The sequence below is a fragment of the Episyrphus balteatus genome, chromosome 1 (genome assembly GCF_945859705.1).
Source record: "Episyrphus balteatus chromosome 1, idEpiBalt1.1, whole genome shotgun sequence".
Lineage (NCBI taxonomy): Eukaryota > Metazoa > Arthropoda > Insecta > Diptera > Syrphidae > Episyrphus > Episyrphus balteatus.
Genome location: NC_079134.1, coordinates 123793511 through 123809952, shown reverse-complemented (window position 1 = coordinate 123809952; position 16442 = coordinate 123793511). Strand labels below are relative to the sequence as shown.

General features: G+C 34.4%; 2 protein-coding genes across 2 annotated transcripts; one reads left to right on the top strand and one right to left on the bottom strand.

Annotated features, from left to right (window-relative positions):
- The first annotated feature begins 2380 nt into the window (after nucleotides 1-2380).
- On the top strand, nucleotides 2381-7639 carry LOC129907462 (anaphase-promoting complex subunit 2). The gene is made up of 8 exons (XM_055983700.1): nucleotides 2381-2489; nucleotides 2553-3006; nucleotides 3071-3315; nucleotides 5783-5963; nucleotides 6032-6445; nucleotides 6498-6785; nucleotides 6847-7110; nucleotides 7166-7639. The coding sequence occupies exons 1-8, from the start codon at nucleotides 2427-2429 to the stop codon at nucleotides 7609-7611; spliced, it is 2355 nt and encodes a 784-aa protein (XP_055839675.1). The 5' UTR covers nucleotides 2381-2426; the 3' UTR covers nucleotides 7612-7639.
- A 7836-nt stretch (nucleotides 7640-15475) lies between these two features.
- Nucleotides 15476-16071, bottom strand: LOC129907460 (DNA polymerase epsilon subunit 3). The gene has a single exon (XM_055983699.1). It carries the CDS (start codon nucleotides 15925-15927, stop codon nucleotides 15559-15561), a length of 369 nt encoding a protein of 122 aa, XP_055839674.1. The 5' UTR covers nucleotides 15928-16071; the 3' UTR covers nucleotides 15476-15558.
- Between the last annotated feature and the right edge of the window lie 371 nt (nucleotides 16072-16442).

Below are 16442 nucleotides of genomic sequence, written 5' to 3'. Positions count from 1 at the left end.
AAATTTGCATTTATATTCTTACATCAATTTTTGCTTAGGTTGAATCATTTGCCAAACCACAGTTTTCTTCAATTTCTTCAAAAAATTGCCGAATATTGAGGAATTTGAGGTTCCTTTGGTGGCACTACGATCTATGGCATAGTTATTTCGGAATTATAAGAACTTTTATTTACCGACGCGACACAAAATATACACAATTTAATTTTACCGCTATGTGCTATGTTTTTTTTTTATTTTTTTTAGATTGACGTTTGGTAAAAATTCATAATTGTGACCTATTCACAATGAAATTTTATGAGCGTTCAGGCGATTTGACTTAATTTCCTAGCTAATTTCGTTGAAATGAGATGATAATTATCTCATTTCAAATTTGAAATTTGTATGGGAAATCATCTCATTTCGAACCTCATTTGGCAAATTTGATCGAAATCATCTCATTTGCTCTAGTGAAAACAGGCTATAATTTCGTTGAAATGAGATGATAATTATCTCATTTCAAATTTGAAATTTGTATGGGAAGTTATCTCATTTCGAACCTCATTTGGCAAATTTGATCGAAATCATCTCATTTGCTCTAGTGAAAACAGGCTATTAGGTTGAATCATTTGCCAAACCACAGTTTTCTTCAATTTCTTCAAAAAATTGCCGAATATTGATTAATTTGAGGTTCCTTTGGTGGCACTACGATCTGGCATAGTTATTTCGGAATTATAAGGTTTATTTTTAATTTTTGTTTACCGACGCGACACCATATATACACAATTTAATTTTACCGCTGTGCTATGGTTTTTTTTTTTTATTTTTTTAGTTTGACGTTTTGTAAGAATTCATTATTGTGACCTATTCACAATGAAATTTTATGAGCGTTCAGGCGATTTGACTTAATTTCCTACCTAAAGGCTTGGCCACACCGGAGGGTACGCGGTAGCGGTAAGGGTAGCGGCAACGATATTTGTATTAAAAAAATTCCACACCCGAACGTTGATGTGTCAGTTTGGAATTTTTTCCATACAAATACCCGTACCGTTACCTGTACCTCTACCGCGTACCCTCCGGTGGGGCCAAGCCTTAAGGCTTGGCCACACCGGAGGGTACGCGGTAGCGGTAAGGGTAGCGGCAACGATATTTGTATTAAAAAAATTCCACACCCGAACGTTGATGTGTCAGTTTGGAATTTTTTCCATACAAATACCCGTACCGTTACCTGTACCTCTACCGCGTACCCTCCGGTGTGGCCAAGCCTTTAAAGGCTTGGCCACACCGGAGGGTACGCGGTAGCGGTGCGGGTAGCGGCAACGATATTTGTATTAAAAAAATTCCACACCCGAACGTTGATGTGTCAGTTTGGAATTTTTTCCATACAAATACCCGTACCGTTACCTGTACCTCTACCGCGTACCCTCCGGTGTGGCCAAGCCTTAATTTCGTCGAAATGAGATGATAATTATCTCATTTCAAATTTGAAATTTGTATGGGAAATTATCTCATTTCGAACCTCATTTGGCAAATTTGATCGAAATCATCTCATTTGCTCTAGTGAAAACAGGCTATAATACGCAGCTGAAGCGAAACGAAAAATTTTCAAGTCTTCAAAGTCGACCACGAAATTGCTAACGAAAAAATATCATCGGGTATCCTGTCAAAGTCAAAATAAAAAGATATAACAAATTAATTTAAAATAAAAAAAAAACAACAAAAAATAATTTTTAACACAAGAAATAAATGAATTAAAAGTGAAAAAACCATATCAACACTGTTGTTGGAGTCATGATGCACAGGACAATAAAAAGTAAGTGACAAATGATTGAAAACTCTCCAATTTTTCCCTAGAGCTGCGTGGTAAATGTGTCAAATTTTTGTATGGGTTTGACAGCCATAATATTTACTATTTTACCAGGTTTACCCAGAATTTACACCGTTGCTTGAAAACACTTATTGTCACTTTCATGTAAATAGAAGATTATATTTCTGTTAAAATCACTACCTGGTTGGAATTTTCATATATAGAACACCTACACAACACATTCATATAAAACACTCACCTCTTGCATGCAATAGAAACCTCAAATTTTATTTGCGCTGCTGATGTGAAACGAAAAAAAAAACCATACAAAAATAGCACAACGAATAATCGTAAACGAAAAATTCCGTCCTGCATTTCGTTCTGCACTATGCTGTTCGACATTGCGAAATTAAAAAGTCTCCACCTCTTTTTCACATAAAAAAAAATGATTCAGATCGCCTTAAAAGGTCTCTCAAGCTAGTGCTGACTCACCCTAAAATATTTTCCACTTTTTTTTTTTAAATAGTTTTCAGTATCATCAATTGAACGCACCCAAAAAAAAACAAAATACAAAACCGAAAACAAACAAAACTTCTCTCCTGTCAGTCAGTTGATTTTTTTTTTTTTGAAAAGCCGAATAAAAATGAGCGATATCGAAACAATTTGGACGAAAACTTACCAAATATTTCCAATTTTAAACAAATCCGTAAGTAAAAACATTATCACAGTAACACCATTACCTTCTTTACAAGTTATTTTATCACATTAGTTAAAATGTAATCCAATATCCAATGAAGATTTCGATTATGTTATTGGTAAACTCATCGAATTGAATATCACCGATTGTGTTTACGAGTCCATTTTACTCGAAATCAATTCAATGTTACGCGGAACTATTGTTCCCGAATTCTGGTCTCAATTCCAAACGACCATTGAAGAACAAGATAACCAATATATGTTATTCATGAAATTCCAAATGGCAATTATCAAACTTGAAGAAGACTTTCGAAATATTCATGAACTCATCAAAAGAATAGGCATTTTAAAGCAAACTTGTAAATTTGCAAAGCCTGAAAACAAAGCGCGAGATGATAACGAAGAGATCAATAACATGCTTAGGAGTATACTCTTATCGCAGCTTCCTGCTAATTTTAATACAGTTGTTTATGCATTTTATAATGTTTCATTTAAAGTTTTTGCAAATAGTCATCAGGCTGGAGAAGGTGAGTGAAAGTTTTGAAGCAAATTGTTTTTGTTTTGAAAATAAATTGATTAGTTTTATTGCAGATGATGATATGGGAGATATTGATGAAGTTAAATGCAATGGATGTGATCGGGAAACAGATGGTTGTCGTTGTCAGAATCTTGTTTGTTCTTTTAATAAAACCAATGAGCACCTGACGAATTTGGGGTTGCTAGATCGAATAGCTGGTCATACACTGACTACACTTATTCAGCAAAGAATTGCAACACATGTGCGAGATACGTGTCTGGGTATTTTTGATAAAGGCCACTTGAAAGGGTTAGAGAAGGTAATTGGAATTTTGTATTCAATAATATATTATAAAAAAAAAGTTTTTAGGTTGTTACTGCTCTTTATGTTTTCAGAAAAAGAACTCTATAATATATTATAAAAAATAGGTTTTTAGGTTGTTACTGCTCTTTATGTTTTCAGAAAAAGAACTCTTGGTTTTTACTAAAAAGGAATGAAATGCCAATGAAAAAAATCGACGATATTCTGAATTTTCTCCCAAAACATTTCCTTTATAGGTATCATTCAGAATAGGGCTGAATTTATAATTTCAACCTATCAAACCCCAGTCTTTTGTACCTGTCTCTTTTCCAAATTTCAAAACCATTTCTGTGCATAAATCATAGAAAGAAGTCGAAAAAATCAGTAGACTTCTAAGAGCAGTCGGTTTGTATAAATAATTTACTAGAGTTTACCGACAAATATGAAATCATGGTATCATATTAAACTATACACACTTAGACCGCATTGTTCCATTGTGTTACCGCAAGGACTAGCGAGTTAGTCACCCGCAAGTCAAACCACGCAGAAGGCTTTGTAAGACTGTGTTGTCATTGGAAATATTTGGTAGTGTTGTCATAAAAAAAATCTCCCAAAATGAGTTTTCTTTTATTGTCTTATAATTTTAAAATTTATTTATTTAACAAAACTGAAAAAGTTAATAATTTTCAAAATCATCATCGGAACACAGACCTTTTCCATCGTAAGACGCTCCTCCACCCGGCTCACCAAAAACTTCAATGGATCAACAACTAGCAGTTTCCGCGCAAACGCCACGGCAGACATTAAACCAAACGTGGCATGCATTCGTTGGCTTCTCCAGAAAGTTAAAAAGGTTATCCTACATCCAACAAAATTTACTACCCATGTGTACATAAAAAGATGGGCCCGACTTAAGTACGAACAACTATACTCACAGATAATGTCTGCTTCGAATTAAAAACGAAACTAAAAGGAGAGTTACAGGACCGATCTGCCACACTTTGAATTGCACCAAAACCACCAGTCTCGGGGACTTGGTTGCAGTACAAAGCCGCAGAGGAGGTTTGGAACTCCGTAAACCCCACATCAAAAAGTAGCAAACCATCCTCCTGATTAATAAAATTCCTGATCCGTTTTTCTGATAACTATAAACGGCCCTAAGTCTAGGTGTTGGAGACTACATTGGGAACTCTGGCGTGATGGTCCATTACACACACCATTGCGTCACGGGGTAATGGGTGTCCAGATGCTAACCCTACCATTATTCTGATTAGATGTACTACCTTGATAAGTCCAATTCATAAACTGTTGTATCTATTATACACTAATGGGCTACTTCCGTTCTTAAAAAAAGGCAAGTCTTCCTCCTTTTACCTAACTTCAATGTCCCTTCTTTCTAATGTCATGTTAACTAGAAAAACCATCAACGAAAGCTTTTAAAGGATGAAAATATCTTTCCAATCCACTTTTGGACATAGACAAGCGATATAAATCAGTTGTGTAGGCTAGCATCTAAAAGAGCAGCTCGCGAATTCTAAGTACAAAAAAGTTGAAATTTCTGTTAAATGATAGAAGTCCAGCACAGAAGCTTGCTGTCGTAAAAAAATGTACGAATTCAAAAAATTGCCGGTTGTTAAAAGTTAAATGTTGTGTAATCTTCCTCTTTCGACTAAGATACATTCCCAAGTAAAAGAAAACTAGTATTTGAGTTGTACTGTTCAGGCTTTTGATTTAAGTACAATAGTCCCCATTCCTGTGAAAAAGACTTGTAATCCTTGTCAAATAGAAGATATTCAAAGGAGAGACAGTGAAAGTTGTAAGAAAAAATTCCTGAAAATGTATTTACTTCTGAAAAATTGGCCGTGACAATAGAAGGTACAAGGTGCACAAATATGTTAATTAAGCATGGTACAAAATTTCTAAATGTTACATCTAGAAACAGTTACGCCTCTTAAGGTTGTTGATACTTTTCTATTTTTTTCTAAATATGCATCCTTTTTGAAGTTTGTTGAACTAAAACTTGGTAGAAAAATTGCATATTCTTAATAGCAACTCGAAGGATCGAACCGATCTGCCCTAGTATATGTACAATGTAGTCTCTGCAAAAAGACAGACTAAAAGAGCGCCTAGGGACATACAAACAGGCTTTAATAAAGCAAATATCACATTTTCCCCTTTCCTCGTGATCCGGATCAGATCATTTATTTATTTGCGAAACAATAACAAAACAAAACCCTGCTTTTGTTGTAAAGCTAATAAAAACAATGATCTGATTCGGATCACGAGGAAAATAAAACACAGCTAACATTTTTTTACTCGAGGCTATAACGCGTTTCATGACATTATTTTCGTTTTGAGTGTCCTTTTGGAGGACGTAAACTATTGATGCATTTGTAAACTTTTTCTCTTTAAAAAGCTTACTCAAATAACTTAAATTACAAAAATCTTAAATTAAAATAACTTTCTTTTTTTTTTTGTATTTTTAGTGGCTTGAAGGTATAGTCTTAAATTGGTTAACTAGAATCTTCAATCGCGGCCATTTGAAAATTGACGCAGAAGATACAAAAACACAAGAAGTAATACAAGATTTCAAAGTAAAACTTACATACTTTTTGTATGAAACCTACGCAAACATAATCATCGAACAATTCTTCAGTATTATTATTGGTTCGTTACTTTAAGCTGATTTATTTTTTTCCACTTTACTAACATTATGTATATTCTAATCATTCAAGATTATCCAGATTCTATTCCTGCCATTGATGATCTCAAAATTTGTTTGGAAAAAATTGATTTGCGAAAGCATCTAATAAAATCACTCAAGGAATCTCTTGAAGCACGAATACTTCATCCGGGTGTCAATACTATGGATATTCTCACCGGATATGTGGCAGCTATAAAAACAATTCGTCATTTAGATAGTAGTGGAGTTATTTTGGAGACTGTTACGGAACCTGTGAAAGAGTATCTTAGAAAGCGAAGTGACACCGTAAGAAGAGTTGTAACTGGCTTGACTGAGGAGGGTCCAACTGATTTGGCCGAAGAATTGGCCAAAAGTGAAGCACTTAAAGAAAATATTGATGCTGCTGGAAAAGATGAAATGGCTAATTGGGAGAATTGGCAACCAGATCCTGTGGATGCAACACCGGGTAGGTTTTATGAAATTCATTCAAATCAAAAGATTCTTATGTGCTTTTTCAGCTGCTTTTACTCAAAATCCTCGGAGTAATCGATCCGCTGACATCATATCCATGGTGGTGGATATTTACGGCAGTAAGGAGCTCTTCGTGAATGAGTATCGCAACCTCCTAGCAGATAGATTACTTGCCAGCTTAGACTTCAACCCAGACAGAGAAATACGAAATCTAGAGCTGCTTAAACTACGATTTGGAGAGACACTGCTCCATAGTTGTGAGGTGATGTTAAAAGACATAAGTGATTCGAAGCGGATAAATGGTCACATTCAAGGAGACATCAGTTACAATGAGAGTAAGGAAATTGTTTCACAGATTGTTAACTATTCTTTCTAATAAATTTCTTGTACATTTAGATAGAACTTTTGATTTGAAATCATTGATAATCTCATCGCAATTCTGGCCAGCTTTCAATAAGGAAACACTTGAGTTACCGGAAGAAATTGAAGAAGAGTTTAAGAAATTTACTAAATCTTATGAAGCGTACAAAGGAAATAGGACACTGTGTTGGCGTAATGTTACCGGAAGAGTTGAACTAGAAATCGAAATTGGTGATCGAACTATCGAAATAACAGCAGCTCCAACACAAGCCATCATCATCTATCATTTCCAATCAAAAAGTATAATTTTATTCAATAATGTAAATTCGAAAATTGTATATAAAATAATTTGTAGGTCAATGGTCATTGGACGAACTAAGTACGGTAATGAAAATTCCTCCCTCAGTATTACGTCGAAGAATTGGCTTTTGGCAAACTCAAGGAATTCTTCGAGAAACACAACCAGATGTTTATGTTCTTGTTGAAGAAACATCCGGAAGTGGAGGCATGGAAGAAATGCAAACAACAGATATTGCAGAAGACGATGAAAGTGAAAGTGCCATGGCATCGGCGAGTGATCAACGTGAAGAAGAACTCCAGGTATTTTGGTCATATATCGTCGGAATGTTGACAAATCTAGATTCATTGCCAATTGAACGAATACATCAAATGTTAAAAATGTTTGCATCTCATGGACCAGGAATTGAATTCTCCCAGGAGGAGTTGAAAAACTTTTTGCAGCGCAAAGTTAGAGAACATAAACTTATTTTCAGTGGTGGTGTTTACCAATTAGCAAAGTAAATAAAAACGTATGTTAATTTTTTTATAATTCTACAGACATTTTATTACAACAAATGGATGCGTTGCTCCAAAAAGGACTAATATATCGTATTAACGCATTGGAGACATTCCATAATGACTCTTCGTTATGTATAAAAGATAAGACATTAGCACATTCCCAAAAACGTGATTTCATAGGCCATTTGCACTCAGATTCGTATTCAGTTTACAAAAATTCCAGGGGAAAATATACCTTTTTTTGTCCTTGATGATGCTAAAAGTCCAGGCGAATTCCAACAAACATCTTCAGCCAACTTGCTCTCAAGATAGTTGTGTCCAATTGTCCACACAAAGTAAATAGTGCTGCAGAGGTCCAGGGGCCACCTTATACAAGGCGTTCTAATGTTTCGTCCATTTGAGTTCGATTCGAAGACTCGCTAAGAAGGTGCGCCAATGTCCTTGCATCTACATGCCTTAGTCAATCCAGATACTATACTTTTAGCTCTACCTCGACGTCATATTAAGGCTCGAAAGCTCTTCATTTAGTTTTCTTCTCCATCGATATACACTGGACCCGGAATCACTCGAAGAAACTTTCGCTCGAGTTTGAATTGAATGACAATTGCAATAATGGGAAGGTTCAGTAGGATTAGGATCTAAAAACATAGCCATAACATTAGAAACATTAAAACAAGAAAATTAAAAGTTCACTTAAAATACAGTCTAGCTTCTTGAAGATGCCCAATGTCAATCACCCCTTCTCTATGGCAAAGCATTGATTCCGTCTTTTTTAGAACATTTCAAGAAAAACTATTGGATTTAATTAATTCGACCGCCATTTTAATGCCTCTTATTTAAGACTTTGAAGGAATAGCAAGACTCCTTTAAGGTCAACCTGCTTTAACAGACGACTGGGCCAATATGTGAATATTGAGTACCGACACGACAGATTTTAAATTTTGGGCTGTTATCCTTTTCGTACATTACCAACCGTGTTATCCTTGCTTCCGTCTTAGAAGTCGGTAATCCTTTCTTTGCCTGCCTTTCTCTTGGTATTTCTGTCTCTTCTATGCACTATGAGCTTTATCCGTAGCTGCAAGTACTCCTCTCCATTTTTCATAGAACTACGAATTTCGTGGTCCGCATATCACGCGTCTTTGGTGAGACATTTTGCGACAATAACACAAATAAGCGTAAAATTTTGCAAATTGACCTAAACCAAGATACTTGCATTACATTTGCTTACACAGAAACATGAAAACAAGACAATCTAACTTTTCACAGCACTTGAGTGGTTTTCAATAGAGTCGAGTTCTGGGCTGTTGTTGACGGGTTGTGGGATCCTTTATTGGTGTGGTCAAGCCTTTAAGCTTTCGATTGGTTCCATTGGATTTCAGAACTACAGCTGTATGTATTCTTGGAAAGTTACTATTGGATGGTGGTCTCATAAAAGCGCCATACGGGCATCTCGTCTGTTTCAAACATTTAGAAGATAATTTCTGAAACCTGTTACATTTATAATATACATACATAGCAAGTTTTCATCTTCCCTAAGCTGAAGGGGCTAAAATATGTAAGTTTACCACTAATTGCTTAGCTGCACATATTCATAATTCTTGAATTACTTCTACTTTTGCAGTTAACCCCGTAACCGAAGAGTTAACTATTACCATCGATGATTATTTTGTACAAAAGTGTGACGAGCTTGACAATCGAACTTTCTTCATTGTTATCAGAAGTTTATTCTGAATCTTTAGAAGATTGGAACGAATACTGGAACCTATTTCTTTGGACTTCACAAAAACTATTCGGTTAGCCATCTCGGCCCTCTGATTTTTATATTAACAATCAATGATGTCGATTGTGTCATAAAAGATTCTTCAATCTCAGTGTACGCTGACGATAAAAAAAAATATATAGAAGTATCTCCTCCCTTAATGATATCCTCCTTCTTCAACGTGACCTAGACCGATTTTCTACCTGGTGTCAGAAGAACTTTCTTGAGCTTAATGTGAGCAAATGTCAAGCAATAACGTATTCACGTAAACGCTCATCACTTCTCCCTCGTACCTACTTTATTAATAATGAGCCGATCACACAAGTGGATTCTTTTATTTATTTATTTATTTAATGCGTTAAGGACTAACGTTAAACACTTATTATATATCTTAAAACTAGTACATTTTAAATTTACATTACATTCTCGTATTAAAAAAGATTTGTTTGAATTTTATACTTTTAAAATTATCATTAACAGAAGAGATCATAAAGTAATATTTATTGAATACTGAAATCAACTGATTAAGAGGACTATATAATCCATAATTTACTCTACTGAAAGATGGACATAAAGGTATTTGTCTTCTTATGTTAGCTTGGCTAAAACTGAAATGTAAACGATCCAAAGTTGATGGCGATGTTATAGAACCGTTTATTATTTTAATGATGTAACAAAGCTGTAAGTATTCTCTATGCTTTGAGAGTAGAGGGAGATTTAGTAGCATAACTCTTTGATTGTAGGGAGGTAGTGAGATTTCGGGGGACCATGGTAGAAAACGGAGAGAAAATCGCATAAATCTTCTCTGAATACCTTCTATTCTGTCAATATGTATTGAATAGTATGGTGACCATACAACACATCCATATTCAAGTATAGGCCGAACAAATGACACATATAATAGTTTTAAAACGTATGGATCATGAAAATCACGAGAGAACCGTTTGACGAATCCTAGAATTCGATTAGCCTTATTAATAATATAATCATAGTGATAAGTGAATGTTAGTTTTGGGTCAAGTATAATCCCCAAGTCAGAAAAAACGGATGGTCTAGTTAATGGGCAAGAGTCAAACATGTAATTATACATGACTAAATTCTTTTTGCGTGTAAAACTCATTGTTTTACACTTGTCAACATTTAAAAATAAGCGGTTTGTAATGCACCATTCCCTGAAGTTTTGTAGATCTTCTTGAAGTTGTAGACAGTCACTAACTGAAGATATTTCTTTAAATATTTTTATATCGTCTGCATATATAAGAAGAGAAGAGTTTTTAATAATTGTTGTCACATCGTTTATATATAAAGTGAACAATAAGGGACCTAAGTGGCTTCCTTGTGGAACACCAGAATTAACATAAAATTGTTTGGAACATTCACTACGAAAAATAACGGCATAACTTCTATTTTCTAAATAAGATGCAACCCACATTAAAAAATTTTCGTTGAAACCTAAGGCTCTTAGTTTTAGTAATAAAGTTTTATGACATAGTTTGTCAAAAGCCTTACTGAAATCGGTAAAGACACAGTCTACCTGCTTCCGTTGTTCAAATGAGTCAATGCAAAAAGAAGTGAAATAAAACAAGTTTGTAACGGTAGACTTATTTTGGACGAAACCATGTTGACTGTCACTAATAATAGATTTACAATTAAACGATAAGACATTACATATAAGAGACTCAAACAATTTTGGGATAACAGATAGTTTAGCGATGGGGCGGTAGTTGCTAACATCATTTTTTAGTCCTTTTTTATAAATAGGTCTAATGTAAGCACTTTTCCACAATATGGGAAAAACTGAAAATTTTATAGATGTATTAAATAACAAACATAAGGGATAAGATAGTTGGGATGCACATTTTTTTAAAACACATGACGGTACACCGTCTGGACCCGGACTATAACTATTTTCAAGGTCAAATATATTTCGAGCAATTGAATCTTCTTGAATAGTAAAATCTATGGAAGTAAGATGTGAGTAATTTAAGTGCGGAGCGTAATTATTGACAGGTTCATTAGAATTACAATCCAAATAAGCATCTTGGAAGAAGTTAGCAAACATATTTGAAATTTCTATGGAGTCATGGCTAGTTATGTCTTTGAATGACATAGAGTTAGGGTAATCGTCTGTGTTTCTTTTGGAACTCACAAAATTCCAAAAGTTTTTTGGATTATGCTTTAATTCACTCTCAACCCTCAATACATAGTTTGAATACAAGGTATTCGAATATTCAGTAAACATATTTTTAAGTTCAGAATAGATTCTATAATCTTCATCATCCTTGGAGTTACTAAAAGTAAGCCAAGCCTTATTTCTTCTATTTTTCAAGTTTTTAATGCGATGATCAAACCATGGTGGGTTGTTAGATTTAATATAGTTATTCCGTAAAGGCGTCGTTTTATAAAAGCATTCAAAAAGTAAGTTATAGAATTTTGAACACATCTCATTCACATTACAGTTAAGAAACAGTTGATTCCAGTTTACATTACACAACAAATTGACTAGAAGATTAAAATTACATTTTTTGAAATTGAACTCAAGTTTTACATTTGATTTTAAGGATTCATTAGACATGTTCATGTTCAAAGATATATCTATTGCTGGATGATGTCTATCTTCGTTTAATAATATAGTGTTAGCCGGAGTTACAGATATGTCAGAGTGTATTGAATCCGTAAAGAAAACAAGATCCAGTATTTTATTAAAAGCGTTACGAATTCCATTATATTGATTTAACCCGCATGAGGTAAGTCCGTCGATGACTGAAAATTCATTTGAAGATGATAAGTTTGATGGAGATAAGATATTGCAATCGTCTGGCCGTATCCAGTTCAAATTTGGGAAGTTGAAATCGCCTACAATCAAAAGTTCGTCGTTTGGTTCCATTAAATTGTGTATAATTTCAATGCAATCAACATATTTTTCATATACATTATTATTGGAGCTTGGTGGTATATAAGTGCAGATTATATATAGGTAGCCAGTTTCGAATTTTATTTTAATAGCTATTATTTCAGCGTCTGTAGAAGTAAAATCGTCAACGAGTGTGCAGATATAATTGTTTTTAACAGCTAGCAAAATTCCACCGCCAACTTTTTCTAGATCATTTGAGTTATGCCTATCACGTCTAAAGATTTGATATGACCCGTCAAAAAGCTCAGTGCTCAGAAAAGAGCTGTTTAACCACGTTTCAGTAAGAGCAATAATTCCATGAAGGAGGTTATTTATATTTTTATAGACCGTATTGATCTTTGTCCTTAACCCGTTTACATTCTGATAGTAGATTAGTATCTGATGAAGCTGCTTTTTTCGTATTTTGGCATTGTCCGTTCCTTCTGAAAAGGGTTTTGTTTGGCGCTCTGGTGTTTATTTATAAATTCGTGGACTATTATTCCCCCTGGCCAAAATAATGGAGAGTTTAGCTTTTGGTACAATGAATCTGGCACTTTTATTTTAAATGATGCATATTTAGAGAAATTCCGGTGTATCATTTTCTCAACGTTTATCACCGTGGAAATTTTAAACTTTGTCGCAATATAGTTTTTTATATCGAGGGCATTCGTTGAAGGATGGAGCTTAGATATAAATATAGTTCGATAACCTTGTACTACTTTTAGACCAGATGTAATCGGAGAAGAGTTTTCGTTTGATTGAAACAATTGGGGATAGGAAGCAGAATGTGTTGTTGGAGCAGTAGAAGTCATATGCTTTGATGCAGGCTTTGCATTCTCTATGATGGTATCGTTTGACAATGTTGAGTTTAAGGAATGCGTTAGCAGTTCCTGTTGTGATATGTTTAAAGTTGGTAGTTGCGATGTATTAATCGATGCAGACGTAGCTGGTTTTTTTGTTAAAGGATGTACGTCAGATGCTTCTGTATCGGTTTCGTCAATTTTTCGTTTATGGGGTGCATTGTCATTATCACATGTTGAAGGATTATTTATATTTGAAGTGTTTTGGCTTTGTTCTTCTTCCTGAAGCGGATGACTTAAAGCGATATTATTTGCAACTTGCTTGTTAAGTTGGAGCAATTGGTTATGTAGATTTTCGATATTCAGCTTATTTTGTTGTACATCACGAACAATATTGTTATAAGCAAATGGATCACAATCGTCACAAAAGAAATAAAATGATTTTCTTTCTTTAAAAAGTTTGATGCTGCTGAACGGGGCATTAATACATTTAATATGTAATAATTTGCGACAATTTCCATGACAGATAATTGCGTCAATAAGGTAATCCGCAATATTATCACATACAGCACACGAAGACATAGTATTTTTGATTTTTGTTTAATTTTTAAGATAGCGACTTATAAATTTTGGATTTATAAAAAAATCAATAATTTGAATTTTACTTGCCAAAAACAGTTTGGGACACACTGTACCATTCAATTTATCTGTCTGCTTAGTTCATACACGAACCAAAAACTCGAAATATAAAGTTGTTTATGCTAGGAGATGATAGGTGGCGGTTGAAACAGATGGCAGATGTTATGATTGATGACTGATGACAGATAACAGATGATCTGTATATTGTTGTTTTTGTTGTTGATAAGCTAGGCGATGCAGCAGGTGAAGGTTTGTATACAATGAGGGTATAGCCAGCAGTAGGTTATGTTAAAAGCTCATTTGGTAGCAATAGCAACATGAAAAATGTAGGAAAGAAGTTCGGATACAATGTAGTCTCAATAATGCTTCAATAGGCAGAACATATGCTAAAAGTTTCACTCACCGGGAAAAAGAAACAAAAAATCAGCAACGGGAGCAAAAAATGTTGAGAGCGGCAAAGTAGGTTTATTCTCTTTTCACACAAAGAAAATAAATAAAATCAGTTATATGTATAGATATAACTATGGAACAATTTTAGCATGAATTTGTTGTTTAATTTTGATTAATTTTTAGTATTTAACACTATTAACAAAATGTTTATTGCCAGGTTATAGTGGAAAAATTTACAAAATTGTATGAAAAACAAAGAGACCACAGTTTGAATAAAAAGTCTGAGGTTAAAATTGATTTAATAAATTAATAAAGCGGAGCGAACTAAAAACACTTGTGGATAGGCTGACTATTACTCGGAGATCTCGGAGTAATATGTGATAAGGAACTTAATTTCAGATCCCACATCACTAACTCGATAAATAGAGCAAACTCCGCACTCGGTTTTGTTAAACGTTGGTCCAAAGAATTCTCCGACCCCTATGTCAAAAAAACCCTTTATCTAACATTTGTCAGACCTCTTCTCGAATATACTAGCCAGGAAGCCAGGTATGGTCCCCATTTTATGCATCTTATTCACTTCGTATAGAAGCCGTCCAACGTAGATTTCTTCGATTTGCTCTCCGTGGTCTTCCCTGGCCTGATAGATTTAACCTACCACCTTATGTTGATCGTTTAAAACTCATAGATTTACAACCCCTTGATATACGCCGTAAAGTTGCTGACATTGTTTTCATCCATCAACTTTTAACTGGTAATATCGATTGCCCTGCTCTTTTGCAAAAAATCTCCCTCTATACCAACCCGAGAAATCTCAGATCTGTTTCTCTTTTTGTTCTTGAATATCAACGTACAAATTATGGTTGTAACGAACAAATGAATCGCATGCTACGTACCACTAATAGCGTGGATAACTCTTTTGATTTCCACCCCTCCAAACATTCTCTAAAAACCTCTCTCTACAATATTTTCTTAACCCCAGAACCTCCCTAATTTATCTTCCCTAAAATTACTTTAGTTCTTAAGTATTTTTATCATCTAGTTTGAAGTTTTTTTTTTTTTTTTGAAACAAAATTTGTATGCTTGTATTAAGCTAATAAATAAATAAATGAATGAAATACAAACAACCGAAATTTATAGAGGATCAAAGTGAAGAGACTCAAGGTAGGTAATCAAATTATTAAAAAACAAGTTGTTTAGGTGTTCCAGTCACATATCGTCGCCCTAGAATTGGGTTTCCGTATAGGCTGTTGAAAACCTATGTAGGTACCTATACCTAATATACGGCAACCCAATTCTAGGTCGACGATATGCTGACAAAAAAGGCCTTGCCGGTTTTTTTAGTGTGACAGTGTTGCATACCAAAATAATAACAAGAAATTTGGTTTTTATAATGATTACATTTATAATTTTTATTACAACAATACTAATACAAAAAATCGGATTTATACCATAACTGTGGACAACTACTAATCGTCCTCAACCATTTCTTCAGCATCACCTGGGGAATCATCCTTAGTCGGCTTTGCTTTGGAATCTTTTTTGTCTTTGATCATTTTGCGATGTGTTTCCAGATCCTTCCTTAGAGGGTCGACAAAATCATTGAAATCAAGCTCTTCCAGAGCTTCGAATATGTTGTTGGCAGTGATAGTTTTGTGATTTTGTTTCTTGGCCAAAGCTGTAGACGATGATGTGAGGAATATAACGAATACGGATGCTGCACGAGCTATGGCAGCACGAGCTTCCTTGCTAACAATAGCATTATCGGGAAGAGCTTCTTTGATTAGACGTGCTACCACAGATGTTGGAAGGTTTAAATCTTCTATCCTTTCAACCATTTTCGATGTATTTTTGTTAAATTTTTATTTTGTTTATTTTTTCTGTGGCAAAAATACAAATGAGGTTTTTTGGCGGACGGTTGGTTTGGTTTGCTTGTTTTTTGTTGCGCTAGTCGTAGAACTTCAATTTTTGGCATGCCAAAAGTCGATAACATTCGATAACAGAAATCCGATAGAAATTAATCGAAATTCAAGGCTGCCACTTTGTTTGATTTTACATTTGAAATCTAGTACGCTAATTGCTGACGCCTGGTACCAAATGTCGTTTTCCAAAATTATGGGAGTGAATCACTCCTTTTTTGTGCAATTTTTGAATTTGTTCACGACGAATTTGACAGGTGGAGTGATTTGGCGTTTGCTTTGCATGTGTTTGTAATGCTTAATAATAAATAAAATAATAACACAATCCTTTAAATTCACTTTAATTGATTTTTTACGATACTTTATTGAATTTTTGTATAAATATAATTTTCTTCACAAAAACAAATTAAAACAAGCACCCAAGAATTTTACAA

Coding starts and splice junctions, on each gene's coding strand:
- LOC129907462 (XM_055983700.1), top strand. CDS start 2,427: ATGAGCGATATCGAAACAATTTGGACGAAAACTTACCAAATATTTCCA. Junction 5,964..6,031: donor ATTCTTCAGTATTATTATTG/GTTCGTTACTTT, acceptor TAATCATTCAAG/ATTATCCAGATTCTATTCCT. Junction 6,446..6,497: donor TCCTGTGGATGCAACACCGG/GTAGGTTTTATG, acceptor GTGCTTTTTCAG/CTGCTTTTACTCAAAATCCT.
- LOC129907460 (XM_055983699.1), bottom strand. CDS start 15,927: ATGGTTGAAAGGATAGAAGATTTAAACCTTCCAACATCTGTGGTAGCA.